Here is a 19,901-nt window from a genome sequence, read left to right on the forward strand (position 1 = left end):
TCGATTCACCTACTCTTGGCAAGAGACTCTGTGCATCTACCCAATCTATCCTTCTCATGATTTGATGCACGATTATAGACATGATTTTGTGTCTATCTTCGGTATAAACCAGCATCTGCAGTTCCTTCCTATGCATTTTGTCAACTTTTCAATTCCTCCGCAAATGCCGCCTGATCCGCTAGGTTGCTCCAGCACTTTGTGTGTTCCTTGAGATTCTAGCACCTGCAGTTCCTTGTGTCTCCATAGGGATTTCAGAACAAGGTGCAGGTTGGAGCAAGAATTCTTATTGAGATTGAAGGTGAAAGAGCTGAGATTTTTTTTTTAAACCATCAGAAGTTATTGTGCTGTGGGCTATCAGGCCCCATGTGGGCTGCAATCTGCAGAGTGACTCCACAAGAAATCTCTCTAGTGTATTGGACTTGGTTTTGGGTATTCAAAGATCAAAGAGCGTTGAAACACAAACAGATTAATTTCCCTTGATTCAAGTCCGTTATGACATGACTATGGGAAAACATAAAGATCAAGTTGAACAGCATAGGGGCTAGTTTGCCACATCTCTTCACTCCATTTAACATTTCAAATGCACCAGATTCATCTCCTTTGTGGAGCATTGAAAAGCAACAAAAGCACTGTCGATGTTGGAAATCTGATAGAAAAACAAAGTGCTGAAAATGCTCAGCAAATCTGGCAGTATTTGTAGAGAGAGAAGCAGTTCATGTTTCGGGTCAGTGACCCTTCAATGGAACTGAAAACAGCGAGAAAACAAATACTCCGGAAAATAGAGACACAAGACTGCAGATGCTGGATGGAATCTTGAGCAAAAAGAACAGAGTGGCGGAGGAGCTCGGAGGGTCAGTTAGCATCTGTAGAGGGAAACGGACAGACAATGTTTCAGGTCAGGCTAGTTCTTCAATACTTTGGAGAGCACTATCATGCTTGGTCAAAATGAATATCTTTCACAAATTCTTTTTGGATAGCCCAGTTTATGTAGAGGAACCCACAGAATTTCTGTTGTCACTTTGCACACTATTTGCACACGTGATAAAGTGGTAATGATCAGGTAATCAGGCTAATTATGTAGAGAATGGAGGGAGATGGATCATCTACCGGCAAAGGATATTAACTTGGCTGTGTAGGAAGGAACTGCAGATGCTGGTTTATACCAACAATAGACGCAACATGCTGGAGTAATTCAGCGGGTCAGGTGAAAAGGAATAGGTCGGAACCCTTCTTCAGACTAGAAGTCTGAACAGATTCTCCAGTCTGAAGAAGGGTTCCGACCTGAAAAGTCATCTATTTCTTTTCTCCAGAGATGCTGCCTGACCTGCTGAGTTACTCCAGCATTTTGTGTCTATCTTCGATATTAACATGGCATCATGTTCGGCACAGATGTTGTAGGACTAACTGCCTGTTCTAAGCTATACTCTTCTATGTTCTATGTTGTCAGCTGGTTGGGCATGAGAAGAATTCACTGGATTACCTTTGAATTAACTCCACGTTTTTTTTGCATACACTTATGGAAGCCTCTGTTTAATATCTGAACTGAATAATAGCAATAATGTTAGTTTCTGTGCGTGGAGTATGGCAAACTATAGATCTTAGCTTTAGGCTGGGCCTAGCCCTGGCATTCTGTGTTTATTAGAGGACAGTGCCTCACTCTTGTGTCTCATTTGCAGTCTCCTGTGGTAACAAGCTTGGACTGGCGCTCACTTTAAATGCAGGTCCGTAGTGCACCTTGTGCTCTGCACACCCACATGCCAGAAATGGATGGCCATGGTATTTGATTTTATTGGTGAATGAATGACGTGACTCCCAACATGGTGGAAGAAATGCTGCACTGAAAGGAAAGGTTAGGGTTAAGGTTGAGAGGGCAGGATCCCATTGAGATAGGGATCAGGCATAAAGATGTTCTGCTATCAGGGAGGGGTGGGACCCAGAATGGTAGCCTCGAATAAAGTAGGAGATAAACTGCAGATGCTTTATGCTGCTTGGATGGGGGTAAAGGACTCCATGGAACTATTCAAAGAACAGCAGCAACGTTCTCCCTGGTGTAACAGCTTAATATTTATTCCTTAACACATCATTTAAAATAAATCAGATGGTCTGGTTACTCATCTTATGGTGGATTATTTTGTGCAAATTATCTGCTGCTTTGCAACAATGATTGCAAGTTAATAATGTTTCAGTGATTATAAAATGGAGACATGAGACTGCAGGTGCTAGAATCGTGAGCAAACAACAAAGTGCTGGAGGAACCTGGCCAGGTCAGGCAGCATCTGTGGAAGGTGATGGGCAGATGCCGTTGCGGGTTGAGACCCTCCATCCCGAAAGGGTCTCGACCAGAATCCTATTGCATTCAATCTCCCGATGTGGCTTCTACATTAGCGAGACCAAGCATAGACTAGGTGAGGCAGAGTTCCCAGTTACTAACCAGTTTAACTCCCCTTCCCATTCCGAATTTTCTGTCCTTGGCCCCCTCCATTGCTAGAGTGAGGCCACATGCAAACTGAAGGAACAACACCTCATATTCTGCTTGAGTAACTTACACACCATTGGTATGAACATTGAATTCTTCAGTTTCAAGTAATGCTCCTCTACCTTCCCTCTCTTTTCCCTTTCCCACATAGGCCGTCATCCCAGTGCGCGCACGTTTTCCCCACCATCACCCACTACCCCAGTCACCCCGCTCCTTTCCCTTGCTCCATACGCTCATTCCCCTCCCATCCCTGGGTTCCCCATTTTTTTGTGCCCCTTCTTTCCCTTCCTCTGTTCCATTCCACACATATCCTTCCTTCTGACTTTACGTTTCATTCTTTTACTTATTTAGTTTAGTTTAGAGATACAACACGGACACAGGCCCTTTAGCCCATCGAGTCTGCGCCGACCGGAGATTACCTACACACCTGGGACAATGTTACAGTTTTACCGAAGCCAATTAACCTATAAACCTGTACTCCTTCGCAATGTGGGCAGCAACCGGAGCACCCGGAGAAAACCCATGTGGTCACAGGGAGAACGTACAAACTCCATACAGACAACACAAGTAGTCAGGATTGGACCCGGGTCTCTGGCGCTGTAAGTTAGCAACTATACCGCTGCGTCACTATGCTGCCTTACCTGCCATCCTTTTTGTCTCCTTTCACCTCTAGTCTTAGTTGCTATCTCCACCCATCTGCCAATTATTCCCCTCATGTGTTTATTTATGACTTACCAAGCTTTGCCCCAAACCAAACTCTTCCGGCTTTCTCCACTTACTCCAAAATCTGAAGAAGGGTCTTGACCTTGAGACATTTGTCCTTTCCCTTCACTGAGTTCCTCCAGAATTTTATTTTTTGCTCAAGATTCCAGCATCTATATAGTCTCTTGTGCCTCCATGTTTCTCAGCTGGCTGGAGGCAGGTGATGAGATCAACCTCTGCATTTAACATTGCTCTCCCACCAAGACCACCCAACTGGATTCACTTTCTCATGGAAAGACCTAAAAAAAAAGAAACACAAACCGATTATTTGGCAACAAGGTGAATCTTCAATAGAAGTGATTGAAAGACACAACATGAAAACACCCCCTTTCAGCCCACCAGCGTCCATATCGATCACCTATTCCCTAGTTTCACCTATTCACACTTTAACTCCCCCTTTCCACACTGATGTTTCTGTTCTCCACTGTCAGAGTGAGGCCCAGCGCAAATTGGAGGACCAGCACTTCATATTTTGCTTGGGTAGCTGCATCCCAGCGGTATGAACATTGACTTCTCCAACTTCAAGTAGCCCTTGCTTTCCTTTTCTCTCCATCTCCTTCCCCTTCCCAGTTCTCCTACCAGACTTACCGTCTCTGACTACATTTTATCTCTGTACCGCCCACTCCCCTGATATCAGTCAGAAGAAGGGTCTCGACCCGAAACGTCACCCATACCTTCTCTCCAGAGATGCTATTTCTCCCGTTGAGTTACGCTAGCATTTTGTGTCTACCTATTCCCTTGTTCTATGTTATCCCACTTTCATATCCACTCCCTACATACCAGGGGCAATTTTACAGAGGTCAATCAACCTTTTAATTATGCTAATATATTACTACCAATGCCAGGAGCTCTTAATTTGTATATTAATGTCTAATACAGCAACTCAAATGTCTAGTTGGGATTCTACGTCTTTGGGATGTGGGTGGTAACCGAAGCACCTGTAGGAAACCCAAACCGTCACAAAGAAAACATGCAAAAATCCACATAGACACCACCTGAGGTCAGAATTGAAGTCAGGTTTCTGGCCCTGTGCGGCAGCAGCTCTACCAGCTGCATCATTGTGCTGCCTCTACTCCGTTTTTCTCTGGAACTCGTTCTACCTGTGGCCCCTCTGCATAGTTGTTGAGATTTTTAGTATATGACAGAAAACGGGATGGCATCGGCCTGTTAGCTTGACATCTATCACTGGTGAAAATGGCAAAATTCGTTATTGAAGAGCTGTCGGAATATTTAGAAATCAAGCACAATCAACATGGCTGAATGAAAGGGAAGTCATGTTTGACAAAATTGCTGGATTTCTTTTAAGGATATAACAAGCACGGTGCAAAAAGAGCAATGCTTTTGGATTTCCAGAAGGCATTCTAGTTACTGCTTTAGACATTAATATACAAACTAAGAGCTCCTGGCATTGGTAGTAATATATTAGCATAAGTAAAATATTGGCAAACAGAAAACAGCAATTTCATGTCAGCAAAGTTGTATCGCTGGGATCTATGCTGGGGCTTCAACCATTTACAATTTCCATTAATGACTTGGATGATGGGTGTGAGTACATGAGAGCCAGATTTTCTAATGCTACAAAAATAAATGTGAAAGTAATGAAGAAGATAGGGGTCATCTTAAGGGGAAAGATTGAGCCAGTTTTCCTATTTTCAATGGCATAGGAGCCAAGGCAGAGACTGATTTTTAGTGTATTGGGAATCAGGTGAGAGGTCGTTAACATATGATGAGCATTTGAGGGCACTGGGCCAGTATGCGCTGGAGTTTAGAATGATGAGGGGGGGACCTCATTAAAACTTACCGAATAGTGAAAGGCATGGATAGAGTGGATGTGGAGAGGATGTTTCCACTAGTGGGAGAGTCTAGGAACAGAATCAATAGCCTCAGAATAAAAGGACATACCTTTAGAAAGGAGATGAGGAGGAATCTCTTTAGTCAGAGGGTGGTGAATCTGTGGAATTCATTGCCACAGATGGCTGTGGAGGCCATTGGGTATTTTTAAGGCGTAGATTGACAGATTCTTGATTAGTAAGGGTGTCAGGGGTTATGGAGAGAAGGCAGGAGAATGGGGTTGAGAGGGAGAGATAGATCAGTCATGATTGAAAGGCGGAGTAGACTTGATGGGCCAAATGGCCTGATTCTACTCCTAGACCGTATGAATTTATACTGGAGCTGAAGCCAAGATTAGATAGATTGCCATGAAATTATAGGATAATTTAAATAATAATTTAAATAATATAAAATAATATAAAATACAGGATCTTCGATCCACCAAGTTCATGCCTACCATCAACCACCTATTTACAGTAATCTAATTTTTTACGCTGTCCATATCTTTATCAGATGGCATCTAATTTTAGCATTTTTGGAGAGCAATTTACATTGGCCAATTAATCTCCCATCCTGGATGCTTTTGGGATGTAGGAGGAAGCCGGAGCACCCAGGAAAACCCCATATAGTCACAGGTAGAACATGCAGACTTCATGCGGGCAGCACCTGAGATTGAGCTTGGGTCTCTGGCACTGAAAGGCGATGGCTCTACTAACTGCTGTTCTTTAAACTCAGTATTCAATGATACCTTATTGTCACATGTACGGGTGCAATGTAATGCTTGGTCCCCCAGTCATGTACAGGTGTAATGTAATAAAAGGTCCCCCAGTCATTCTCGATGGCCCCTCCCTTGGTTCCCCATCATTCTCAACGGCCCCCAGCAGTTCTGCTCCCAGCCGTGGCTTTCATAGAAACAGAAACATAGAAAATAGGTGCAGGAGGAGGCCCTTCGGCCCTTCAAGCCAGCACCGCCATTCATTGTGATCCTGTTGTAAAGTATGGTCCCATTTATTGTGAGTTTAATCGCAGTATTAATGGCATTGTAGAGCAGGCTTGAGGGGCCATATTAACCCCTGGTCTTGGTTATTATGCTGCTATTGCAGTGAGTTGTGGGAAGTGTAGCCACCATGTTGCTGAAAATGGACACCATGTCGGAGGGATGACCGCTTCTGTGCTGAGAGAAGCTGCTCAATGCTGAGTCACCAGGTGGAAAGAGGCCAAATAAACCACACCTTAAATTCCCTGGCACAGGAAGGGCGAGGAGGCTGCTCACTTACAGACATGATTTAGGCCTGTGGTTGCCATAGGAACAGCTGCACTGACACCAAAGGTTTTGGATAGAGTGTGTTTCACTGCAGGCCCCAAGGGGAGGCAGCTTGTGGTCTGTCTCAACTCATTGCTCCTGGGTTTTGCCATTGCTCTGGGCAAGACTGAGCTGTGCAGCCATCCTTGTGTATATATAAACAGACACACACAGACACGGTACTGCTCTTACGTTGATGTGATGGTTGAGAAAAGGAAGGGAGGCTTTTGGATTCTGTTCTGGGCTTTGTTGCCATAGTGATATTGTGTTCAGATTGAGTTCTTCATTCTCTTTTTAAAATGTTATGTCGGAGCCGCGAGTCCAGTTTGGGCTGTTTTTCCTGACTATTTCTGGAGCATAGACCCTGCCCTACGAGCTCTTTCATTGCAGCCAGCTGTTAGATCACGGAGAGGCCTTGCTGGGGCAGACTGAGTTGCAGTTTGATTTGCTTCCTTTGTAAACAGGCCAGAACTGCTGTAGCTTTTAACTCTGGTTGGCAAGTGTCTCCCACACAGCTGGCATTAGATGCTGCCACCCGGTATACTTTGCAATTTACATTGGAGTCGTGTTAAACTGGTCCTACAAACCCAGTTTCAAAACTTCTATCGGAGAAATAAAAAGGGTTACCGAACAGTCTTGTATGTTGAAAGCTATGTCAGCTGCTGTGGTAACATGATCATTCCGGTATGACACTGAATCATTCACATGAGGATAATTTCAGATTAAATCCCTCGTTTGATCTGAATTTGGTGATCTCAGACAGGGATTGCAGCCTAGACACGAGGCGGCACGATGGCGCAGTGGTCGAGTTGCAGCCTTACCGCTCCAGAGACCCCGGTTCGATCCTGACTACGGGGGTGTTGTCTGTACGGAATTTTGTACGTTCTCCCCGTGACTGCTTGAGTTTTCTCTGGGTGCTCTGGGTTCCTTCCACACTCCAAAACCATACAGGTTTATAGTTTAATTGGCAATGGTAAAATTGTAAATTGTCCCTAGTGTGTTAGAATGGTGGTAATGTGGTAGTGTGTGGGGATTGCTGGTCGGAGCGGACTGCCAGTCAACGCGGACTTGGTGGGCCGAAGGGCCTATTTCTGTGCTGCTTAAACTAAACTAGACACAAAATGCTGGAGTAACTCAGCAGGACAGGCAGCATCTCTGGAGAGAACGAATGGGCGACTTTTCGGGTCGAGACCCTTCTAAATGTGAGAGATTCCATGCTGGTGGTATAAATTAGTACGGTCGCCTTGAGTCTACACCAATTTGATGTCTGGCAGTCCTGTTGTTGTGTAGGCATCAGGCCAGGGCAGTCACTTCCAGTTGCCTGTCTCTTTAATTCTCATCCCACTTCCACTCTGACCCCTGCCTTCAGCCTGGTACATTGCTCCACCAATGCCCTCTGTACGTTCAAGGAACTATACTTCATCTGTCTGGCACATTGCAGTCCTTTGTACTTATTGCTGAATTCGGCAATTTCAGGTAATCGCCCTTCTTTCCCTCCGCAGCTGTAGCTATGCGTCTTCATTTCTATTTTTTCCCCTCTTGTCTCCTTACTGCTGGCTTTTAAAGTAGTTGTTACCTTGACAACTTAGGTCTGCACCTTATCAGACACAATCCCTCTTTCTCTCCACCCCTCCCCCTCTCTGCAATTTAAAGCAGGCTTGTTTCCTCACTTTTCCAGTTCTGGTGAAGGGGTCCTTGACCTGAAATGCTGATCCTGTTTATTTCCCCGGGATACTGCCAGTACTGCTGAGTGCGTCCAGCATTTCTGCGTTTGTTTAATCTACGATAGCCAGGATAGCTCTCTTAACTTGTCCTTTCATGATGAAACATTGGAATAGTTGAAACCATTCCATTCCTCATGTCTGCTTTGTGAGGTATTTAGATTGTGACCCGGTGGTGTAGCAATAGAGCTGCTGCCTTACAACACCAGAGACCCGGGTTCGATCTTGACTATGGGTGGTGTCTCTACGGAGTTTGTACGTTTGCTTCGTGACCTGTGTGGGTTTTCTCCGCGATCTCCAGATTCCTTCCACATTCCAAAGACGTATAGGTTTGTAGATTAATTGGATTCAGTAAAATTGTAAATTGTCCCTCGTGTGTAGGATAGTGTCAGCGCGCGGGGATCGCTGTATCTACACTTCATTTACCCGCCTTTGCTCCATTTACCATGCTATCATGGTAACAAAAAGAACTTCCTTTGCCTTGGAACCTGTAATTATTCATCCACCTCCACAGTTGCCAAGGGTCCTTCCTCCAGGCATTCCCCTTTCCACAGCCAGTTAGAAAGGGAGCATTAAATGAACCTGCAATCTTGACTAAAGCACCAGCTTTCAGTCTGAAGAAACAACGGCTGTGCATTCCCTCCGCAGATGCTGCCTGACCCGCTGAGCTCCACTAGTTCCGGTTGATTACTGCGCAAACACCTCATAAGTGGTTATCTTGCGCAGGTTGGAGTGAGTAGAGTAGTTATTAAATTTTGAAGTGGGCCTTTTGGACCAAGTTGAGGAGATCTAGTTGCTCAGTCCCCTTTTTAAATGACTTAACAGCGCGTGTGTTGGGTGGTAACATATTCCATTCCCTTATTGTCCCTGAGTAAAGGGGATATTGGTAGCAAAGTTTATTGAAATTTAACGAGTTGTTGATGTAGGGACCGGTATTTTGTTTTGTTTCATGGCAGTTGGTGCTCTGAGATGACGAAAGATTTGATGGCGTGATTTTGTGAATCTCCTTGTAAATTGCAATAAGTCTTTGCCTGATTCTGCGGAGCTCTGGGGTATCCCATCCGAGAGAAGTCAGCATATTATTCACGCTTGATTTGCGCTTGCAGTCATTACAAAGCGGGCTACTCGCCGTTGTGCTTTCTCCAGGGTGATCTTGTTATTGTTGTTGAAAAGATCTCATACGGCTCCACAATACTCCAATTTGGGCCTGACCAAGGACTTGTAGGCATTCTCTTTGACGGACTTGTAGGCATTCTCTTTGACGGATGTACTACAGGCGTGAAAACTTCTTATAAGAAGGCCGAGAGTTCTATTTACTTTGTTAGACACTTGACTAATATGTGTCGCCCAACTTAAATCTTTGCTTAATTCGACTCCTAGATATGGGTGATGGTCGACAGCAAGCAATGTATGGCTACCCACGTTATATTCCAATAAAAGTGGTTTAGTTTTGTGTGAGACATGTATGGTATGACATTTGGTTGTATTGAATGACATCTGCCAGGTTTTCCCCCACTCACAGAGGGCATCCAGATCCTTCTGTAAGGACAAGCTGTCTTCTGGTGTTTTAATCTCTCTATAAATTATGGCGTCATCTGCGAAGAGTCGAACTCTGGACAAAACTGCATTTGGATTGTCATTGATATACAGTAGGAAGAGCAATGGACCCATGACAGTCCCCTGTGGCACACCTGATGCCACAGGAGTTTCAATAGCCGTCTCTCCCTGCAAGAGAACTCGCTGGTGTCTCCTTGTCAAAAAGATCTCAATCCATTTTAAGATTTCCATCTCAATCCTCCATCACTTTGAGTTTTGCATTAAATTAATCTGATTCGTCATCAGTCCTTCCCATCACTAATTTCTCCATAATTAACAAGTTCTGAAAAATGAATAAGTCAGTTTTCACATCCTTGTGATTTATTTTTCCCTTCTGGGTTTTGGTAATGAGATAATTGAAACCTGCAGCACATCGTGTCTACTGGCCTGTTCACCGCTAATCATGCGACACTCTGAAATCCCTGAAAATGTTCAAGTATTTATCCAATTCCCTTTTGAAGGTTACTATTGAATGTATGCACCACTCAGTCAAGTGGTGAATTCCAAACCCTAATCCCTCAATGCATAGAAAGACTTGTATCAAGTATGGTTCTTTAGCCAATCGCCTTAACATCTGAAGAAGGGTCTCGACCCAAAACGTCACCCATTCCTTCTCTCCAGAGATGCTGCCTGTCCCGCTGATTTACTCCAGTTTTTTTGTCTCTATCTTCGTTCTTCATTTTTTAACCCTTCAACGGCTGGAATTGATTTGATTTGATTTCTTCTGCCATCTCTGCTACAAACCCTGTTTTTTGAGTTTGTTCTGTAACCCTGGCCCCTCATCTTGCCCTTGTGCCTTAGTAGGAGGACAGGCTTGTGCAGGTTGGATGGCGGGAATACAGGAACTTTTAGATTGATGAAATTCTCAGTCTTTGATAAAGTAATTTATTCTTGAGATGTGGACTTTGTTGGCGAGGCCAGCATTTTGTCCATTACATGTCCACCACCGATTATCCGGCACCCTTGGTTCCAGAGCCTTTCTGGATGATCCATTTTGACGGACCAACAGAGGTCCTGGTCTTGGGGGACCAAGATACCGGCCACCAAATTCGGCCGTGGAAGTTGGCTATGGGAACGGATCTGGGGGCAAATTCGACCCGCCAATCGACGCTGAAGTCTCGAAGAGGTCGACATTGGCGCCTCACCCGGCCTAGGCCCCACATTTTCATTGGGGGGGGGGGGGGGGGGGGTGGTGGACTTGTATAACCTACCAAAGACCTTGCAAGGTCCCTTCCAACGGCAATGGAACTACAGTTGTAGTGGGACACTGGGATGTGTCTCATGGGCAGGATTTCCTTTCCTGAAATAATCTGTAGAGCCAGTTAAGGGTTTATAACAATCCAGCAGATTTGTTTTTACTGTTGCCAAAGTTTTATTCATGGACTTGAAATGTATGATTCAATTTCTTAACTGCCTGTTTCAATTTAATCAAAAGGGTTCCTTGGTTTTCTAACGCTCGCTTTGAGAATACCTTGATACTGTGGGTGGCACGCCTCTGAGTTAGCAGATAGTCCCATTCTAGAGCTTTAACCATGTAAATCTGGGCAGACACTCCAGCTAAGTACTGAAGAGAGCTGGGGACTTTTCCCAGGTAGCTTGTCAAGAATTTATCCTTCCATCAGCAACAAATTTTTAATATTATAGAATTGAAAAAGCAAATTAACAGCGTAGAAAATCGGAAATAAAAACAGCTTTGGAAACACGCTTGTCATTTGGGCAACTTTTGCAAAGGAAGAATTTGATACTTTCTTCATGAAAGCTGCCTGATTAGCTGAATATTTTGAACACTTTTTTAAACATTGGTCTTTTTGGGGAAGCTGATGTGGAATTTGCCGAATGTTTTATAACAGTAACAATGCTATTTAAAGTACTGGCTGAGCTGCAAATCGTGAACAGATCTTTTCGATACAAGTTTCAAGGACTCGTCTATCTATTCATTTATTTGGTATAAATGTGCAGCAACATGTAGTTCTACAGCCTTAAAACTAAGCCCATGGGTGGGTTTAACCAAGTTAAATGTGACTCAGAATCCTTGATGCCCTGGGCCCCAGCCCTGAGCTCAGACAGAGCTGCTTCTTTGTTCTCACAGCCAATATCCGTACCTGAAAACTCTCTGGGTTAGGCTGGAGTCTGCGGTAATTTATTGAGAGTCGGGGTCCCTGGGCACCTGGTTACAAGCTCTAGGCCTGCACATGCACCCAGATTTGGGCCTTTCAGGTCACAGGCCTCAATTGATTTATGTGTACCCGAGTGGAAGTCAAGTGTAGCTGCACTTGCGACTTCAAATGTCCAAGAGCGAGCATGTTTGAAGTGCTCACAAATAGGAATACACAGCTCTGGTTTGCATTCTTTGGAACATGAAATTATAGCGTTTTAGAATTGTGGACTGGAGTTTGTTACTGTAGAAAAATTATAACAGGATTTCTTGCATAAATATAGAAAAATTCTGTGGAGTTCAAAATTATGAATGCAAAATGACTAAATTTACATGAGATGAAGTTCTTGGTTTAGTTTCGTTTCGAGAAGGAGCGTGGAAACAGGCCCTTTGGCCCAACGGGTCTACGCCGACCAGCGATCACCTCATACATTAGCACTATCCTACACACTAGGAAGAATTTACAATTTTTACTGTAGCCAATTAACCTACAAACCTGTACGTCTTTGGAGTGTGGAAGGAAACCACTGAGGTGCCACAGAAGGCTGTGGAGACTATCAGTGGCATTCAGCACCCGAACGTTTTTCCTCGTGTTAGTTTTATTTCCTCTCCCCTCTCTGCCGTGTGAACAAACCCTGGTTTTCGAGTTTGTTCATATTGTTCATATTGTCTGTTGCAACCTACCAAAAGCCCTGCGTCTTGCAAGATCCCTTGCAAAGGCAGTGGAGCTCAGTTCCACTGGTGCACTGGGATTTGTCTAATGGGGAGGATTTCCTTTCCTGAAAGAATCTGTGGAGCTAGTTAAGGGTTTATAACAATCCTGCAGATTTGTTTTTACTGTTGCCAAAGTTTTATTCACAGACTTGAAATGTATGATTCACATTCTTGAACAGCCTGTTACAATTTGATCTAAGCGGTTTCTTGATTTTCTAATACTAGCCCCGTGAATGCCGTGATACTGCGGGTGGCACGCCTCCGAGTCAACGGGTAGTCCCATTCTAGAGCTTTAACCACGTAGAGCTGGGAACTTTCCACTGGTAGCTTGACTAGAATTTATCATTCCAGCAACACCAAATTTAAAATATTATAGTATTGAAAAAGAAAATTAACAGCGTTGAAAATCTGAAATAAAAACATTGCACTCCTCTCTCCCCATTGCCCTGCAACTAGTTTCCTATCCAGTTCCTTTTAAATACCACTAGACCAAGTGGGCCAAAACCTCTCCTGCATTGGTGCAGCACCCTCTCCTCCCCTCCCCTCCCCTCCCCTCCCACTCCCTCCCCTCTCTTCCCCTCTCCCCCTCCCGCACCCCTCCCCCTTTGCCCCTTCCCCTCCTCCCACTCCATCCCCCCACTCCATCCCCCTCAACCCCCCTTATCCTCCCTCCCTCCCTCCCCCCACCCTCCCTAGGAGATAGATTTAAACTTTAAAATATGAATAACTTAAAAAATATAACACCAATTTCAATGAAACTACTATTTTTACCATTAAAGTGACGATGGTGAGTAAGGTGGGCCTAAAATTGTCGCGCTATCGTGTATCGTTTTGGCTGAAGTTCAGTCACAAACAAGATAACAAACGAGAGTTTTAGTATATAGATGACTGGAAGAGGTCTTTGCCACCACCTCAATGGCATCCCGAACGTCTTTCCTCATGTTAGTTTCTGTTCTTTTGCCGTTTACTTGCATTCTTTGTCTTGTGGTCCTTGACCCTTTCATCAATAGGAACAGGTTCTCTCTGTTTTCTTAATGAATTGAAATAACCTCTATTCTCAGGGGTTCCGGTTCTCGTTCAATCTCTTCTCTTGCGGGTGTTATATCTAAATGCACGCAGTACACGAAACGAGGTGGATGAGCTTATAGCGCAGTTAGAAATTGGCAGGTATGACGTTGTGTGCATCACAGAGTCATGGCTGGAAGAGGATCAGAGCTGGGAGCTGAACATCCACAGATACGCATCCTATTGAAAAGACAGGCAGGTGGGCAGAAGGGGTGGAGTGAATCTGTTGGTAAGGAATGTAATCCAATCCTTAGCTAGAAACAATATAGGATCAGAAGACGTAGAATCCTTGTGGGTGGAGTTAAGAAACTGCAAGGGTAAAACAATCGTGATGGAAGTTATATACAGGCAGTCAAATACACCGATAAGCCAAAACATTATGACCCGATGAGCCATAAACATTATGACCACCTGCCTAATATGCTGTTGGTGCTCCATTTGCAGCCCCATACGCAGCAGGGTGCGATGCAATGTGTATTGTGACACATTCCTCCCGTGACTCTGTGACTTGTGCCACAGTAGACCTTCTGTCGGTTCGGACCAGACGGGATAGCCTTCGTTGCCCTCGCGCATCGATGAGCCTTGGGCGCCCAACACCCTTTCGCTGGTTTGTGGTTTGTCCCTCCTCGGACCACTGTCGGTGGGTACTCACCACTGCTGACCGGGAGCAACCCACCAAGCCTTGCCGTTTCAGAGATTCTTTGACCCAGTCGTCTGGCCATAACAATTTGGCCCTTGTCAAAGTCGCTCAAGTCTTTACTCCTGCTTCAAGAACTGGCTGTTCACTTGCTGCCTAATATATCCCACCCCTTGGCAGGTGCCATTGTAACAAGGTAATCAATCCTGTCAGTGGTCATAATGTTTTGGTTCATCGGTGTAGTAGTCAGGATATAGGACACAAATTACATCAGGAAATAGAAAAGGCATGTAAGAAAGGCAATGTTACAGTGGTCATGGGGGAATTTCAATGTGCAAGTAAACTGGGAAAATCAGGTTGGTACTCGATCCCAAGAGAAGGAATCTAGAATGCCTACGACGTGGCTTCTTAGAGTAGCCTGTGGTCGAATGCACTAGGGAAAAGGCAATTCTGGATTTGATGTTGAGTAATGAACCTGACTTAATTAGGGTGCTTAAGGTGAAGGAACCCCAAGGAGGCTGTGATCATAATATGGTAGAATTCAGCCTGCAGTACGAGAGGGAGAAGCTGAAATTGAATGTTTCTCTATTACTATTAGCGCAGTGCAGCGTAGGTTCCCGAGGTTAATTCCTGGGCTGGAGGGACTGTCATATGAGGAAAGATTGGAAAGACTGGCCTTGTATTCACTGGAATTTAGAAGGATGAGAGGGGGTCTTATAGAGACGTATAAAATTATAAAAGGACCGGACAAGTTAAATGCAGGAAAAATGTTCCCAATGTTGGGGGAGTCCAGAACCAGGGGCCACTGTCTAAGAATAAAGGGGAGGCCATTTAAAACTGAGGTGAGAAGAAACTCTTTCACCCAGAGAGTTGTGAATTTGTGGAATTCTCTGCCACAGAAGGCAGCGGAGGCCAATTCACTGGATGAGTTTAAAAGAGAGTTAGATAGAGCTCTAGGGGCTAGTGGAATCAAGTGATATGGGGAGAAGGCAGGCACGGTTTACTGATTGTGGATGATCAGCCATGATCACAATGAATGGCGGTGCTGGCTCGAAGGGCCAAATGGCCTCATCCTGCACCTATTTTCTATGTTTACTGTTGAGTAAAGGTAACCACAGGGGCATGAGGTGGGAGCTGCCTAAAGTTGGTTGGAAGGGGATCCCTGCACAATGACGATGGAGCAACAATGGCAGGATTTTTGGGAGTAATTTGGAAGACACGGGACCTTTTGATCCCAAACAGGAAGAAACATACTAAGGGGAGAATGAGGCCTCCGTAGCTGAGAAAGGAAGTTAAAAATAAAAGAAAATGGTAAAAAAGCTTGAGGATTGGGAAGTTTTAAAAAACCAACAGAAGGCAACTAAAAAAGCAATAAGGGGAGAAAACCTGACATATGAAGGTAAACAAGGCAATAATATAAAAGAGGATACCAAAAGTTTATTCAGATGTACGAGTAAAAGAGAGGCAAGGGTGAACATTGGACTGCTGGAAAATGACGCTGGAGAAGTGATAGGGAACGTAGAAATAGCAAATTAACTGAATTTTTGTTTGTGTCAGTCTTCACAATGGATCAATGTGCCAGAAATTTAAGAGTCAAGGCACAGAAATTATTACTGAGGAGAAGGTGCTTGGGAAGCTGAAAGGTCTGAAGGTGGATAAGTTACCTGGCAGCGGCAGAGGCAACGTGTTCGCCCGCCCCGAATCGCGGGGCTTGGGTCGGCCCGCCATGGACCTTTCACCATCCGGCGCGGCCTGAAATAGGCCGCGGGATTTTTTCACCGCCCAGCGGGGGCTTCAATATCGGGAGCCCCGACCGCCCCGACGTGGCAACTCCAACAGCCTGACCGCGGGACAAGACAGCAGGGAAGAGAAAAAGACATTCTGGCCTTCCATCACAGTGAGGAGGGACTGGAGGAGACTCACTGTGATGGATGTTTCTTTTTGTTTGGTGTTAGTTGTGATTGTATGTGTTATTGCATTTTTATTGATTAATCTTATTGGCCTTATTGTTCAACTGCGGGTAATGTTTCATTTTACTACACATTTATGTGTATGTAACAAATAAACGACTATTGACTATTGACTATTGACAGATGGACTGCACCCCACGGCTCTGACAGAGGTAGCTGTTGAGATTGTGAAGGCATTAGTGGTGATCTTTCAAGAATCACTAGAGTGAGGAATGGTTCCAAAGGACTGGAAACTCGCATATGTATCTATAAGAAAATAACTGCAGATGCTGGTACAAATCGAAGGTATTTATTCACAAAATGCTGGAGTAACTCAGCAGGTCAGGCAGCATCTCAGGAGAGAAGGAATGGGTGACGTTTCGGGTCGAGACCCTTCTTCAGACTGAAGAAGGGTCTGAAGAGGGTCTCGACCCGCATATGTATCTCCACTGTTTACGAAGGGAGCGAGGCAAAAGAAAGGAAATTACAGGCTAGTTAGTCTAACTTCTGCGGTTATTAAAATTTTTAGAGTCCATTATGAAGGGTAAGGTTTCGGGGTACTTGGAAGCACAAGATAAATAGGCCAAAATCAGCATGGTTTTGTCTGACAAATCTATGGGATTTTTTTGAGGAAGTAACAAGTAGGACAGACAAAGGAGAGTCGTTGGATGTTGTTTATTTGGATTTTCAGGCCTTTGATAAGGTGCCACACGTGAGGCTGCTAAACAAGTTGGGAGCCCATGGTATTAGAAGCAAGGTACCAGCTGACCATTTAATATTTTGTAAAAACAGGTTAAACGGTGGGCTTTACGTCTGTCTTGGAGCGGATTCCACCCCAATGAATTTAGAAATTTGTTACAGATTTCAGACACCACTACCATTTACCTTGTCTTCTCGTCTGCTCCACCATTTACACCTCTTGTCTCATCTGTTTGTTAATATAATTGATCCATTCCCACATCCTTTGGATAGACAAAAGTGCTCAGCGGGTTAGGCACTATCGCTGGAATGGCTGGATCCTCAACACTACCTGTTCTCCACCTATCCTCTTATCATCCGCAAGCTTGGCCATCAAAAAAATCCTTTTTGGGTGGGTAACATTTCAGGCTGGAAACCTTCATCAGACTGAAAGTGGGGAGGGGGGGGGGGGGGGGGGGGACACTGGAGGTGGGAAAAGGCCAGAACAAATCAGAGCCAGCAACAGATGAACAAGGAAAGGTGGAGTCCATTGTTGACTGGGGAACAGGGATGCGAACTGTGGAACTGATAGGATGACGTGGGTGGGGGGGGGGGGGGAGAGAGAGTGAGCAGGGGTTATATGAAATCAGATAAATCAACTCTCATACCGCTGGTATGAACCCCCTGCCCCCCCCCCCCCCCATTTCAGTCTGAAAAAGGGTTCCAATCCAAAACTACACCCTTCACCCTTTTCCCCCAGAGATTTTGCATGACCTGAGTTATTCCAGCACTTTGTGTCTATCTTCGGTATGAACCAGCATTTGCAGTTCCTCCCCCCACATCCTTTGGTTTTGCTTCTCCATCCCATTGTCATTTAATCTCCCTCCTTTTATCTTCATCAGGGACCTTGTGTTTTATGCTTTCCTTTCTTCAGTGCCCATTTCTCCCTGCATCCCTACTCTCCAAGTTTCTTTGCACCGTAGTCTTTGACAATCTAATGTTTTCTCGTTACGATGAAAATTAATTGACCTGAAAAGGTTCTCTCCGTAGAAGCTCTCTCATGTGTCAAACATTTCCAGCATTTTCTATTTTATTTGGGATCTCTAGTATTTTGTGACAGGGAAATGAAGGATGTGCTGCACAATGGAAGGGGGAGGAACAACAGTCGATCTGTTTGGTTGAGTGCTTCAGGAACAAGGGTACAGGAGGCTCCTGAGAAACTCCTTGACAATTTTCACTGCATTAAAACCACAATTCAAATAGCAGATATTGTTTTGAACGTAGGCTCTGCGTTCTGCCTATGTTTAGTTTAGAGATACAGTGCAGAAACAAGTCCTTCGGCCCAATGAGTCCGCACTGAGCAACAATCACGTCGTATATTAGCACTAGTATACACACTAGGGACAATTTACAATTCTTACCAAAACCAATTAAACTGCAATCCTGTACGTCTTTGGAGAACCCGGAGCACCGGGGGTAAACCCACACAGTCACAGGGAGAACGTACAAACTCCATGCTGACAGCACCTGTAGACGGGATCGAACCCGGGTCTCTGGCACTGTAAGACAGCAACTCTACCGCTGCGCCCCCACCGTGCCGTTGTGTGTTAATTATCAGTCCTGCTTCCAGCCTGTGTAGTTTTTGAGCCGATCTTTGTTCGTATCTGCAGCTCCAGAACATTTTCAGATGTACAAGCAAATGTTCCTAGGAAGAGACGCGGGAGCTTGTATTGTAGCTGGTGAAGTTCCAGGCCATCAGACAGACAGACAGATTACAATGGGCATCTCGTGGCAAGCCTGAAGATACCAGAGTGAAGGAATGGAATTGAATGGTGAGTACTAATTTCATAAGTTGTTGGAACAGAATTAGGCCATTCAGCTCATCAAGTCTACTCCGCCATTCAATCATGGCCGATCTATCTTTCCCTCTCAACGCCATTCTTCTGCCTTCTCTCCGTAACCCTTGACACGCCCTAGATAGACACAAAATGCTGGAGTAACTCAGTGGAACAGGCAGCATCTCTGGAGAGAAGGAATGGGTGACGTTTCAGGTTGAGACCCTTCTTCAGTCTGAAACATCACCTATTCCTTTTCTCCAGAGATGCTGCCTGGCCTGCTGAGTTACTCCAGCATTTTGTGTCTATCATCGGCGTAAACCAGCATCTGCAGTTCCTTCCTACCCTTGACACCCTTACTAATCAAGGACCTATCAATCTCCACCTTAAAAAATATCCATGAACTTGGCCTCGACAACCTTCTGTGACAATGAATTCCGTAGATTCACCACCCTCTGTCTAACGTAATTCCTCATCTTTCTAAAGGAACGTTCTTTTATTCTGAGGCTGAGGCCTCTGGTCCTAGACTCTCCCACTAGTACTGGTTTTTCATGAGAGATATGCAAACTGTTTGGCCTGACGGTAGGGTCCTGTATGGACCAGAGCTTGATTTGGGTGGCCTCACTTGGGTTCCTCATTGCTGGGAGGGTAAACTAGTTTTTGAAGTTGTCAATAACTTTGACAGGGTAAATTAAAACCCAATGTGCAAGTACTCTACAAGTACAGGAAGCATCCGCGGAGGGAGGAAGGTATTAACCCTTCCGCAACGAGAATTGTTAACGTTTCAGGGCCATTCTTAGTTATGTGTATGACCAAAAATATGAAAAATTGTGGAATACATCTCTTCTAATTCTGAAAGCATTACAGGTATATTGCTTTGTACTTGTATATTGTACTTGTATATTGTACTTGTATATTGTATATTCCTTTGTCCCGCCCCCCCTGACATCAGTCTGAAGAAGGGTCTCGACCCGAAACGTCACCCATTCCTTCTCTCCCGAGATGCTGCCCGACCTGCTGAGTTACTCCAGCACTTTGTGAATAAATACCTTCGATTTGTACCAGCATCTGCAGTTATTTTCTTATACATATTGTTTTGTACTGTATATATGACTTGTATATGTCAAAGTTTATCAAGTGAAATTTTTATGTTACTAGACCAAGTGGACCCATTTCTCGT

General features: G+C 44.7%; 1 protein-coding gene across 5 annotated transcripts in view; it reads left to right on the top strand.

The window, feature by feature from the left end:
* Window positions 1-19,901, top strand: part of tcf20 (transcription factor 20) — an 86,111-nt gene that overhangs the window by 22,635 nt on the left and 43,575 nt on the right. For all 5 annotated transcript variants that reach the window (XR_013549525.1, XM_078430561.1, XM_078430562.1 and 2 more), the window contains exon 2: window positions 18,557-18,718. Coding sequence is in view for 4 of the 5 variants with exons in the window: in XM_078430562.1 (XP_078286688.1) it covers window positions 18,706-18,718 (13 nt within the window). In the remaining variant the exon portion in view is untranslated. The remainder of the gene's footprint in view (window positions 1-18,556; window positions 18,719-19,901) is intronic.

Source organism: Rhinoraja longicauda, chromosome 40 (genome assembly GCF_053455715.1).
Source record: "Rhinoraja longicauda isolate Sanriku21f chromosome 40, sRhiLon1.1, whole genome shotgun sequence".
In the NCBI taxonomy this organism is placed as follows: domain Eukaryota; kingdom Metazoa; phylum Chordata; class Chondrichthyes; order Rajiformes; family Arhynchobatidae; genus Rhinoraja; species Rhinoraja longicauda.